We start from the raw sequence: 14,063 nt of genomic DNA, 5'->3' as shown, positions 1-14,063 counted from the left end.
ACTCTTCTAACATGGGGCACAATAGAGAGATTGACAAACATCCAAAGCCTTTGATTTTATTCCCATCATCTTAGCTTTAAAGAAGGTAAAACGTTTTTGACTCGTTATTAATCTTTCCCCAGTGAACATATTTCTTTTGAATGAATAATGCAAAAGAAAGACCTCACCAAAGCCAGGAATGCCATGAGGCCAAATGACTAGGCAGTCTCCATAAGTCTTTAGGATGTCTATATTTACATCCCTTTCTTTAGGATATGTTTTATCTGGAACAGGATCTTACAATTTTAGGCTCTTCCTTTCAGTCTAGCTTCATCTTCCAGAGCCTTCAAGAGATTGACGGGTGTAATAGGATTCATTTAAGGTCTTTAAGGGTCCCTATCAATAACTGGTTGATGCACCACATCCTCAGACATGCACATTTGACAGATCTGTCTCTCTGTTGTGAGACAGTGGCTCATCAAGGCTTAATCCCCAGTCAGGGTGGCCTAGTGGTTAGAGCGTACACCTTGGATGCGGGAGGTCGCAGGTTCCAATCCTGGCTGATTCATATCAAAGACTTATAAAAATTGTACTAGCAGCTGCCTTGCTAGGTGCTCATCATTAAGAAGTTAGTGTTAGGACTGGTTGGCCTAGTGTCAGGATAATGTGACTGGGTGTGATATGATGCTACATGTCTGCGGCATGATGCCCCAGTGGTAGACATAACTATAAACTGTCACACTGCAGACATTGTAGCAATATGACGGAATTTTTTAAAAGCTACATTAAAAATCCAAATCACACACACACATAATCCCATATCAGGAGATGTTGTATATTGTTCCTTCTTAGAATTTTTTTTTTATAACTATCAATGAATGGTCTGTCCTTGTGGCAGAATATAACATATACTTCCTCTCACTGGAAGAATGGATGAAAAGACTTCATTACATAAATAAAATAAATTTAACCCTTCCCAAAAACTAAATGTTAATTTTCCATATACAGTGTGACCCCACTATAACACAGTAGTTGGGAGCCATAAAACCCGACTGCGTTATATACCAAACCGTGTTATATGCAACCAAGTCAGTTAGCTGAAGAAAATATACCCCCCTCAACAAAAAAAAAAAAAGTATGTGTGGGGGTGGGTGGGTAATAAATGCGGGCGGTCAAATACGTGCTTCGTCGGCACAGTTACCATCTTGAATTGATGCATATTAAATGAGAAATACACCTGTAGTGAAAACAGAGAAGACATAATATAATAGTTTACTTTATTTAGAGACCCATGAATTGGTACATATATGTGAATCCTGTTCATATATAAATGTTTAATGTATAGAATGAATAGAGTATCAACACCGTGTACTCACCTGTGAACCTCATCATATACATTGAATCCACAATACAAGTGATTCCATCGAAAATATGCACACACATCTTTAAAATATTCATTCATTTTGTAACAGGTTATATTGGTCTGAATTCAGTGGAAAAACATAGCACAATCAGGTAAAGAATGACTATGCACATTTACTTTAAAGTACGTTCCAAGTCGGTAAAAGTTAGTTTGCATTGAAGCTGCCTTTGGCATAAACTTTTTCCCTACAAAAAGGAAACTTTCACAGCACAGTTAACGTGTTCCAGTCACATTGGAAAATGCAAAAATCCATCAGATTCCATCACTTTCATTTAAGTTTCTTACTGACTTCCTTTGAAGAAAAGCTCTTTGCTGTTATTGAAAGATTGTAGTCGGCTTTCTTTGATTATGGGTGCATGTGTTATTGAAGTCACTGCTAAAGGACAGCTTTGGAGAACCAAACAAATGCCCATTTCTTATTGTGACGACAACATCAAATAATTGTAGTGCATGATTGAGACTGGTATTTTTTCCATTTGCTGAGTACGTTTTCATAACAGTCGGTGCTTCAAAGGTAATCTGTTTCCTTTGAAATTTCAGTAAACTATTTTATCTGGGTACATTTTTTAAAAGGAATTGGCCGTCATTTAGTCAATTCTAGTTACTGTCCCTCCATGCCTACTGAATAAACCAATAAGTAAGATGTATTATTTTTTTTTATCATTATTTTTTTACATTTGTGGTAGCAGCGTGATGCTGCCTTCCACTCATGCGTCTGAAAATTAACAAAGGTTCAACGGACGATAGAGATGCAGGTGTTCTGATGAACAGGGATTATTACAGAAAACGTGAGCGTTCTGAAGGATTTAATTCTGAGTGAAACGAAGAGGGATTATACTTACCATCCACATACAAATATCAGTCTTTGTGAATATATTAATTACTAGCAAGTGGCCGAAAATCCGATGAAAGATAGATTACGAGACAATGCCTCGTCTGATCGATCTCCGTTACCAGAAATGTCAACAACAAAAAAGCGGATATTTCACAACATATAGAACTCATGCTAGATGTCAGGATAAGCAGATTATGATATAACAATACACTGTTTAGATGGTTTGTCAGTATGGACAAAGAATTTGTTTATGTAACAAATAGATAAATTTCAGTGCATTTTATATCCAGTTTGCGGCTTCCTTTCATGGGGCCTCTGAATTTCTGCACTTCAAACCAATGGTTGTATATAAAAGTTTAAACAGCCAACAATGTCGCCAACAGATAAAAAAAGCCACATGGTATGTTTTGCAGCCAATAAGAAAAAACAATCCAAGTTTGTGACATTGGCGAAGACCTACGCGATCCAAAATAAGCTTTTCATGTGTTTTTTCTTCTTCTTACTTTTAAGAAGAAAAAAAAAAATACTTTATCGTGTACGAGAAAAATACTTTTTCATGTACAAGAAAAATACATAAAATTTAAGGAGCCAAGCCACAATCATCTTGTATTATTCATACGCGATCTCTTCACCAAAATGATATGCAACTTTTTATGTTTTATTTGTACTTTTTAAGATTTTTCTTTTGTGCACAAGAAAAATACATGTATATGAAACTTCGGGAGCCACGCCACGACCGTGTTATATCTGAATTCGCGTTATAACGGAGCGTACTATAGCGGGGTCACACTGTACACTCTTATAAAATTTAACACAAGTCTTTTTTTTAATTATATTTTCTGCCCATGTTAAATACATAGCCATCATTCAACAAAATGTATGCTACTAATACATAAAATGTACACATGGAACCTCAAATCTCTTTTGGTTGCCAGTAATATGGATTTTAAATGTATGGTAAAATTTTTATTTTCTCACCTGCTTTAGCGCTGGTGAAACTTTGGGTATCACTTATTTAGTGGTGTCAGCCTTTGCATCAGTGCTTCTTAAGATTTGGATATCGGTTATAAATTTTTGTAAGTCCCATACTCTGGGAGGGATAAGTTGTCATAACTGAACTGTTTGATCAGGAAGCTGTCTTTTCATATCCATGCACACTGCTCTTTTTACAACTGTCATTGTCATGGTTAGTATAATTTGAAAGTGGAAACCTATCTGCATCAGGCTGAGGAGAAAGGAAAATATTGGTTGAGAAACTAGGATTGAACACATGTTACCTTTTTGAGAGTATATTGGTTTGTGAGTTTTTGGTCTGTTTAGGTGTTTGCTGCATTTGGTTTCATTGATTATTAAAGATGTATTGCAAATATTTAGCATAGAAATAGGTTAAATGCTTAGGAATTCAGATCATTTTCACATTAGTTAGATACTGACGATAGTCAACAAAATTTCCTGTGCAATTTTTAAATTTGCTGCTTCAGTTTAATATTTGTAATCTGCAATCACTCTGGTTAAAATGACTTTGTATGGAATAAATTTACAGATGTTCAATGATTTTTACAAATTTTGCATAGTTATGACTGGTACAATAAGCAGTTGTAATCAGTCTGTCATTTACTTTCCCTGCAGGCTGAGGAAGAGCTGGAGGCTGATGGTTCTGAGATCTCTGATGTAGAGTCAAGGAAAAAAGCTTTTAATCATCTTGCAAACACTCTCAGCAACCTCATCCAGCGCCTGGAGAACACGGAGAAAGGTTATTGTGCTTTTTTATGGGTCATTTTCTTGCCTAAAGTCAATATATATCACTTTTCCAACAGCATTGTTGTTCTTCTTGTCATTGGTGTGGGGGTCATCATGTATCACTTAGCTTAAGGAGGCTACATTGACCTATATTTCATGAACATGAAACCTTCTTATCTATCTTCATTACCCTGACAATTTTGCTTATATTGGCATGAAATCTGATTAGTAAAATCACTGGATCAATAATCGCGTGAAACCAAGAAAGCTGTTAAAAAGTACTGTCTTGTCATATTGACAACAGTAATAAGCCTATTCCATTTTTGGAGGTAACAACACTACATATATGGTTTGACAGAGATATTTCTACCATGTTAACTTGGAAGTAACTATACTAGATATATGGCTTGACAGATCTCTCCAGCATGTTAAGATGCTACTCTTTAGACAGTTATCTGTCCTTAGGATTCCAAGAAATACCATGGTTCTCATTAGATCATTGGTGTTTATCACTATGAATATTGAAGTCAGTGATCAATTTAAAAAAATATAAAGAGACATAGTTTGGTTTGCTGCCCATCAGTAATTTGTAGTCACTTTATCATATTTTAGAGTGATGGAATTATATCTGTCTTACAGGCAGTGAATGTCAAAAAAAGGCTAGAAATAACAGTTACATTTATAAGGGATAAAAAAATTGTTATTTGGGTTGCATGCATTATTAATGGCTTAAATAATGCAGGAAGTGTAGTTGCTGAATCAGATGAAGAGATGGTTTATTGCTTATGGGATTAATAGGAAATCAGTATAATTGTGGAAATTCAGTTATAATGGCAGTTAAAATTATTCAGTTAATAAGGATTCATTGGCATGGTTCATATGTTTATGTGTTTGATTATACCATATTGTTTTGCTTTAAGTTATGTGGTATTTACAAGTTGATTCTTTATTATTTATTGCTAATAAGCGTGATTGCTAGAGTCACCACCAGTTTTTGACAAAATGATGTTCAGATATTGTGGTAAAAATAATTCGGAGATCTCCTCGATACAGTCTGACATCATGGACAAACTTTCATTCACTATTGATCTGAAAGAAATCTTTAAAAGTTTTATTTTAATTATTTGCACAGAGAACTTGTTATTATTTAGAAAACTTTACAAAATTGAACAGAAAATTATTAATAATTTTTATTAGCAATTATTTGTACACCCTCCAAATTAGTAAACAGATAGTACAGAAAATGGTGGACCATGTGAAGTTTGTTGTAGAAAATTGCAAAGTGTTGGTTTGCAGTGTAATTATATCACAATTTTACTGTGAAAATTAAATTAGTATCCCTATCTCCAAGCTGCCAAATTTTTAAAAATTATTTTACTGCAGTAGTGAGGTACTTTGTGTTACAGAGATTAGTGCTGTGGACCAAGAACTGGAGGAGATGACCAAACAGACAGATGGACAGGACTTTTCGTCTGAGTCTGGAGTACTACCACCAACTACTAAGACACCAAAAGAACAAGAGCCGGGAAAGAAAGGAGAGGATGCTGCCAATTTGAAGGAGACAAAAAGTCCCACAGGTTTTTGTTTTTTTTTCTTCTCGTCCATGCATTACAAGATATAATATCCAATTTGCAGTACATAGTTCCCATAACTACTGTCCACACTCAGGGTTAATTTTCCATTATATAATTGAATCCATGTCTGGTTGTGAATTTGGAGATGTTTTAAGCAGGTTTGTAGAAAATGCAGAAGTATCTTGACTTCTGAAATACATGAAGATATGTGAAAAATAATTCAGACTGATAAAGATCAGCTGTAGGGTTACAGCAAGTGATAGGGTTTTTTCCCCCAGAAGACCACATTAAGTCTAGTTGGTCCTAAATTAAAATGATTCCACTTAGACATCCATTATGGTCACCACAGTGGCCATATTGAGAATCTTATTATCTTCTGAATAAATGGTTACATCAGCATAGGGTTTTTAACAAAAAGACTTTTTATGTTGGACCTGAATGAAAATAATACTGCCCAGACATCCAGTATTTCCCTGTTGCTTTCACTGAAAAGTTTCCTATGATGTTGGATCTGAATGAAAATAATGCTGCCCAGACAACCAGTATTGCCCTGTTGTTTTCACTGAAGAGTTTCCTATGATGTTGGACCTGAATGAAAATAATGCTGCCCAGACATCCAGTATTGCCCAGTTGTTTTCACTGAGCAGTTTCCTATGATGTTGGACCTGAATGAAAATAATGCTGCCCAGACATTCAGTATTGCCCAGTTGTTTTCACTGAAAAGTTTTCTATGATGTGTAGCTGGTCCTAAGTTAAAATGGTACTTATGTGAAATATCTAGTATAGCCATTGTGGCAGCTATGTTGAAGATCCTTTTATTGTTTCTTCTGATGATTGTAAAGACATATCAACATTGGGTTTTCACCAGAAGGCTTCTTATAGTGTGTAGTCTGTACTAAATGAAAATGGTTCAAAGCTAATATCCAGTATGGCCACCATGGCAGCCATCTTGAAAATCTTGTTATTGCTATTCCTCCAGAATGGAAAGTCACATTGACACGTGGATTTTGCCAGGAGACTGATTATTGTATCTAGTTGGTCCTGAATGAAAATGGTGCCAAACTGGCATCAAGTGTGGCTGCCAAAATGAACATATTGAAAATCTTGCAACTAATTATCCAGATAAAACGTTCAAATCAATGTGAGATTTTACTGAAAGTCTTCTTATGAAGTCTGGTTTGTCCTAAATGAAAATGGTGCCAATGTTACATCCAGTATGATTACCACATTGGCTAATTTGAAATCTTATTGCTCAAGAATATCAGAGATGGTTTCAACATAGTACAACAAATTAGCCCCCAAACCTATACTGATATTGTTAGACAGTTTGAGGTATGATCTCAGCACTTCATAAAATCATGCAGTTGATGCAGACAAATCTATCCACAACATATCAGTGTACATTTTAGACACTTAAAGATATTTCTTCCAGCTCCTAAGTTAGCTTAAGCGGCCTTTTGGCAATTTGTGCAGAATATTTCCAAATCAAATGCAATATTTGACAATATGTATCCATATGGAGATACACAAAGCTACATCCAGCTTTTTCCATCAGATCCAGCAACCAATCAAATGTGGCTTTACTTCATTCACTCATTTTGGTTGCTTTGGTCATGTGGTCTTGTTGCTTTGATTGATCCAGCATCAAAATAATGGACGTTAATATTATGAGGTTTTCACCAAAAGTCTTTTAATGGTGTCCAGTTTTTCCTAGATGAAAATGACGTCAGTCATGCATCCAATGTGGCTGCCATAGCTGCTAATGTCAGTCATGCATCCAGTGTGGCTGCCATAGCTGCTAATGTCAGTCATGCATCCCATGTGGCTGCCATTGTCAGTCATGCATCCATTGTGGCTGCCATAGCTGCCATTGTCAGTCATGCATCCAGTGTGGCTGCCATAGCTGCTAATGTCAGTCATGCATCCAGTGTGGCTGCCATACCTGCTAATATGTTTTGAGGATTTAAATATTGGGACACCCTCCGGCAAGTTTTTGCAACAGGAGGTAGAAAACCTGACTTGCCACACTGTACTGTTTGCTATGATTAAACCAACATCACAGAATCTAATATCACTCCCTCAAAGAAATCATTGATCTGCTGCTCAAAAAAAAAGTTGGGAATGTAAGAAATGATCATTTCTTCCTTTTAACTGTTGAGTGCTGGAATGCGATGGATACAGGGAATGCAGAAATGGGATTAAGTTGAAGTATGTTTCCTTAATGAAGTGAATAAATCGAATACATTTGTATTAATACTGAAGAAACTGTTTCTATAGCTTTGTTTTGTTCAAGATATTTATTATCCTTTTAACCGATTTAGACATTCCTGGCTTCAACCACTTTCCAGCCAACTGAAATGTAGGCTAACAGAACTTGAAAACATTTCCATCTGGTTGAGTGATAATTTGAATTTATTAGAAGAAATAAAAAGTTATTTCCATCTAAAGCAATATGACTTTAATTTGTAGAAAATCATTAATATGGGCTGCCAAGTATGAGATATTCCTGAAGATTTGACTTCTCATTCCAATGTTAGTTGACCTCAGAACATGCTACACAGTGCTATTATTTAGGTAGTAAGACAGCAAGCTAAATACGCCCATGGTATAACCTTGGATGATTTTTCTTCATCCTTCTGCAAATGATGCCTGTCTAGTATGAGGTATGATTACTTGTTTTGAGATAAAACTAATGCAAAACAAACCAAACATTTTCAACAACTTTTCTAAAACCATTCAGAAGGATCTGATCAAGTTTGACTTGTCATCCATTTATTAATTGCAACACACTTCAAAAACATGTGCAGAGGATGAAGTTACTTTCATGCATACCGAATGTTTTGCACTAACTGACCTGGCTAAATGCTTTTTAATATAGATTCATCATATGATTATTTTTTATGAAAAGAAAATCAATTCAAAATCAAAGTTGTAATTGAGGACTGTTGGATTATTTTTCTGCCAGTTTAATCATCTGTCTGTCAGGAGTTGCTTGTTACCATTCTGGAGTTTATATTTCTGATCCAGTTTTAATTAAACCTGTAATATTGTTTATGTCATTATAATCTTGGTCAAGTTTGATAATAGTTTTAATTGCAATAGCAGTTTTGATATTTATATGCCAGGAACCACATGGCTGTGTAGAATTATATCACCTGCGAAATGTGTGTATGTGTGTGTGATTTGGATTTTTAACATAGCTTTAACAATTTTTCAGTCATATTGCTCTGGTGTCTGCTGTGTTGCTGTTTATAGTGATATCTAGTACTGTGGCATCATGCCGCAGACATGTAACATGATATCCCATCCAGTCACATTATCCTGACACCAGGCTGACCAGTCCTAACACTAATCTGATCAGTTGTGCTTGTTATCCTTCTGGAAGTCATATTGTTACCTAATGTTTATTTAACCTCAAATATAGGCTAATATCTTCAAGATCTTGCATTAGTTTCATAATGTTTGGGATCCATATCTGTTAATGAGGTGATCCTGCATATGATTGGCTGAGCTTGTTACCATTTTATCTTGCTTGTGATTGGCTGAGCTTACTACTGTTTTATCTTGCATGTGATTGGCTGAGCTTGCTACTGTTTTATCTTGCATGTGATTGGCTGACCATGCTACCATTTTATCTTGCTTGTGATTGGCTGAGCTTGCTACTGTTTTATCTTGCATGTGATTGGCTGAGCTTGCTACCATTTTATTTTTAATGTGATTGGCTGAGCTTACTACTGTTTTATCTTGCATGTGATTGGTTGAGCTTACTAATGTTTTATCTTGCATGTGATTGGCTGAGTTTGCTACCATTTTATTTTTAATGTGATTGGCTGAGCTTACTACTGTTTTATCTTGCATGTGATTGGTTGAGCTTACTAATGTTTTATCTTGCATGTGATTGGCTGAGTTTGCTACCATTTTATTTTTAATGTGATTGGCTGAGCTTACTACTGTTTTATCTTGCATGTGATTGGCTGAACATGCTACCATTTTATCTTGCTTGTGATTAGCTGAGCTTACTACTGTTTTATCTTGCATGTGATTAACTGAGCTTACTACTGTTTTATCTTGCATGTGATTGGCTGAACATGTTACCATTTTATCTTGCTTGTGATTGGCTGAGCTTGCTACTGTTTTATCTTGCATGTGATTGGCTGAGCTTACTACTGTTTTAAGTTGCATGTGATTGGCTGAACATGCTACCATTTTCAAGACAATATTTCTGAACCAGCTTGTTTTATCTGACATGACAGATTTAAATTGGCAAGATATTTGAAGGGTTATAATTATGATGAACATGGTCTGTGTATATCATTGAGGTGATGTTACATCTGAATGGCTATCCTGTTCACACTTTATCAACTATACTTCTGATGATACTTCTTTAAAACTTGTTAAATATATAGAATGATTTTTATTATTAACAAGATTTGTGCATTAGAAAAGAAGTGATCTTGCATATTCATTGGCTATGTTTCTGAACCATTTGAGAGACTGTTTATAGTTGTCTATAATTTTGAGGACTGAAAAACTTTAAAATTTTGTTGCATGACTTGTTCTGTCCCTTGTATTGCCTTCTCATGCTGTAAATATTGCACGTGTTTCTGAATTTTATCATGAAATTTCACTTATTCTTTCCTAATTGCAGTCATTAAATTTGCAACACAGTTTGAGTCTCACTTTGATGAATAATTGTGACAAACTTAAGTAGCACACTGGACTCCTCATCATAGTCTGGCTAATGCAAGTCATGACTACTCAATATTTGTCTTAAGTTTTGGAGAATCATGCTGTTTTTTTTCTGCTATTTTATATACTCTTCATGTATTTATAGCCTTTCTTTTTCCAGCTCTTTTATACCTCTGCATACAAATGAAAAATGTTTGAACGTCCAACATATCTACTATTCAGACAATCATAGATTACATACAGCAATGATAGCTCTAGATGATTGTAATGTATTGTCTAGCATGAACTTCACTAAATGCAGAGCTCTTGACAACCAGGTTCTGAATTTGAAAAATCTTTGGCTCTAAAGGTGTAAAATGATGGCGTATACTTGCTGCATTGGATGTTTATGTAAACCTGTTGGGGGGGAGGCAAGTGGTCTAAAGCACTCACCATTACAGATCACTTCCATCTCACCTCTGTCTGCGTGGGTTCGAGTCTCGGATTCGGCCAATATGGGTATGTAAGAAAGCTTGCCAGTAGCTTCTCATGGGTCGGTGGTTCTTTCTGGGGTTTTCCCAGGTTCTTCCTCCACCATTTATACTGGCTGCCATATATAGCCTATCTTGTGCTGAAAAATGGCATTAAACCCTACAACAACAACAAAAGCAACAACCTGATTTGTGTTAAATGACATCAGATGATGAAGTTATAATAATAGATCTATAAGCAAGCTGTAATGAAGTCTCTTTCTGTCAATTATGTTATGTCAGCTAAGACAAAATCTGAATAACCATTGATTAGAGGAAACATAATTTTTCTCCCTTGTATTTGATATCGGCTTAAAACTGCACAATCCAGTCAGAAAAGCATTTTGACAAGTCACTTGCCCTTCCTCGCTTGTCACTTGTAAATGTGAGTGGAATTTTCAATTAAGCCCTGCATACTCTTAAATTATTCATGCAATTAGCTCACTTAACACATTTCAGCACAATTAGCACATGCAATTAGCACAATTAGCTCCTGGGTTGTGCCTGCAAATAAAGCCAGAAAGGCATCTTTCCATTTGTACATCAAGTTAAGTAGATCTTAGTATTACTGACACTGGGAGAGATGATTGCCACTTCCATGTGAAACTGAGAAGAAAAAAAAACAGATTATGTCAAGTCCATAGAGCTAGCAAAAATCCACTGACATCCATTGGGTTAGGAACTGCCATTTCTTAAACTAACTCGAGACCATAAAAGTCTAAATGTACTTGAAAAACATTTTAGTTGAGCATGATGTTGTTGTAACTGCATCAGATCTTATGAACTTCACAAATCTCCCAAGTTGACAATTATTGCAGTACATGTTATTCTATTATTACACCTTTCTGAAAATTGGTCCCATTGATGTGAAAATTGACTTCCTTATAGAGTCTTGTTAGGGTTGGCACATATGAAGATTTTACACACGTTTATTTATGATCTAGATGATCACTGTTAATGAGATGTTGATGTATCCCACTTGTTACCACTCTGGAGACTGTTAATGAGATGTTGATGTATCCAACTTGTTACCACTCTGGAGACTGTTAATGAGATGTTGATGCATCCAACTTGTTACCACTCTGGAGACTGTTAATGAGATATTGATGTATCCAACTTGTTACCACTCTGGAGACTGTTAATGAGATGTTGATGTATCCAACTTGTTACCAATCAGGAGACTGTTAATGAGATGTTGATGTATCCAACTTGTTACCACTCTGGAGACTGTTAATGAGATGTTGATGTGTCTAACTTGTTACCACTCTGGAGACTGTTAATGAGATGTTGATGTATCCAACTTGTTACCACTCTAGAGACTGTTAATGAGATGTTGATGCATCCAACTTGTTACCACTCTGGAGACTGTTAATGAGATGTTGATGCATCCACCTTGTTACCACTCTGGAGACTGTTAATGAGATGTTGATGTATCCACCTTGTTACCACTCTGGAGACTGTTAATGAGATGTTGATGCATCCACCTTGTTACCACTCTGGAGACTGTTAATAAGATGTTGATGCATCCAACTTGTTACCACTCTGGAGACTGTTAATGAGATGTTGATGTGTCCAACTTGTTACCACTCTGGAGACTGTTAATGAGATGTTGATGCATCCAACTTGTTACCACTCTGGAGACTGTTAATGAGATGTTGATGCATCCACCTTGTTACCACTCTGGAGACTGTTAATGAGATGTTGATGCATCCACCTTGTTACCACTCTGGAGACTGTTAATGAGATGTTGATGCATCCACCTTGTTACCACTCTAGAGACTGTTAATGAGATGTTGATGTGTCCAACTTGTTACCACTCTGGAGACTGTTAATGAGATGTTGATGCATCCACCTTGTTACCACTCTGGAGACTGTTAATGAGATGTTGATGCATCCACCTTGTTACCACTCTGGAGACTGTTAATGAGATGTTGATGCATCCACCTTGTTACCACTCTAGAGACTGTTAATGAGATGTTGATGTGTCCAACTTGTTACCACTCTGGAGACTGTTAATGAGATGTTGATGCATCCACCTTGTTACCACTCTGGAGACTGTTAATGAGATGTTGATGCGTCCACCTTGTTACCACTCTGGAGACTGTTAATGAGATGAATATATAATCATTGTTCAAGGTATAGTTAGTGAAATCCTGAAATCTGTATATATTAAGAAGATACCCTGCATTTGATTGGCTAAGCTTGTTATGTATCTAGATCTTAAAACCAAATATCTCATACAGTTTATATAAAAATATACCACATCCAGCCAGTATATGTTTTAATTACCCAGATTTACTATTAGTATCATAAGTTTCCATGTCACATTTGCCAGGTTGATGATTTTGTGACCTGTGTAGCTTCCGTGGCAAGCTCACATCCTTTCTTTTTCACAAAGCTTGCATATTAGTTTTCTGTATGGTAAATCCGAATGGCACTGTCATACTGGTGATCCTCACTTCTACAGGATGGTTTACTGTTAAGCCCTGCAATGAATAATTGGTGGGTCAGTTCTCAGACATTCTGTTTTGGTTGTTTCTGAAAATTGAAACCATTTTCCAGTGATCGAAATATACACATATATATATATATATATATATATATATATATATATATATATATATATATATATATATGTATACTGAAATAGGTAATTGTACAGATATGCATTTCATTTATGTTACATTTACTTTTAGTTCCAATTAGCATTTCATCTACCATCTGATCACTTTCAGCTTAGGGTTTTCAGAATGCTTTCATATTATTTGCATTCATGTCATCAGTTGATTCATTTCATTTTCACTCATTTGGAATGAAAAAGAAATACATTTACCAAAGTTAAGTTTCAATTCTTGAGTGTGAAAGGGAGAGAACCCTAGCTTTTGTATCTTTTCTTATAAGAAGTGTACTTTAATGAAATAACAAATGCGGAAGATACAAAAGACAGCATAGAATTTACAGTAATTAAAATATATCAACAACTGTAATAAATATAAAAATCTTGTATTTGTTATCAAATTTATTTCTTATTTCATTTCAAACCACTTCGGTGGCCTAGTGGTTAGAGCATCTGCCTCTGATGCTGGAGGTCGTAGGTTCAATCCCCAGCCGAGTCATACCAAAGACTTTCAAAAATGGTGTTAACAGCTCCCTCACTTGGTGCTCAGCATTAAGAGGTTAGTGTTAGGACTGGTCGGCCTTGTGTCAGGATAATGTGACTGGGTGGGATGTCATGATACAAGTCTGCGACACAATGCCCCAGTGCTAGGCAGCACTATAAACTGCATGGCCTGCCATTTGAATGACTCGAGTAT

At 35.8% G+C, this 14,063-nt stretch overlaps 1 protein-coding gene across 1 annotated transcript in view; it reads left to right on the top strand.

Annotated features, from left to right (window-relative positions):
- The window catches only part of LOC149792083 (protein OS-9-like), a 116,186-nt gene that overhangs the window by 57,233 nt on the left and 44,890 nt on the right, over window positions 1–14,063 (top strand). The window contains exons 12-13 of the mRNA XM_089970593.1: window positions 3,867–3,990; window positions 5,384–5,554. Coding sequence (XP_089826719.1) covers window positions 3,867–3,990; window positions 5,384–5,554 — 295 coding nt within the window. The remainder of the gene's footprint in view (window positions 1–3,866; window positions 3,991–5,383; window positions 5,555–14,063) is intronic.

The sequence above is a fragment of the Sinohyriopsis cumingii genome, chromosome 9, assembly GCF_028554795.1.
Source record: "Sinohyriopsis cumingii isolate HCF-2022 chromosome 9, ASM2855479v2, whole genome shotgun sequence".
NCBI classification, from domain to species: Eukaryota; Metazoa; Mollusca; class Bivalvia; order Unionida; family Unionidae; genus Sinohyriopsis; species Sinohyriopsis cumingii.
Note: the sequence above shows the minus strand (reverse complement) of the source record. Positions and strands in the feature narration are given on the sequence as shown.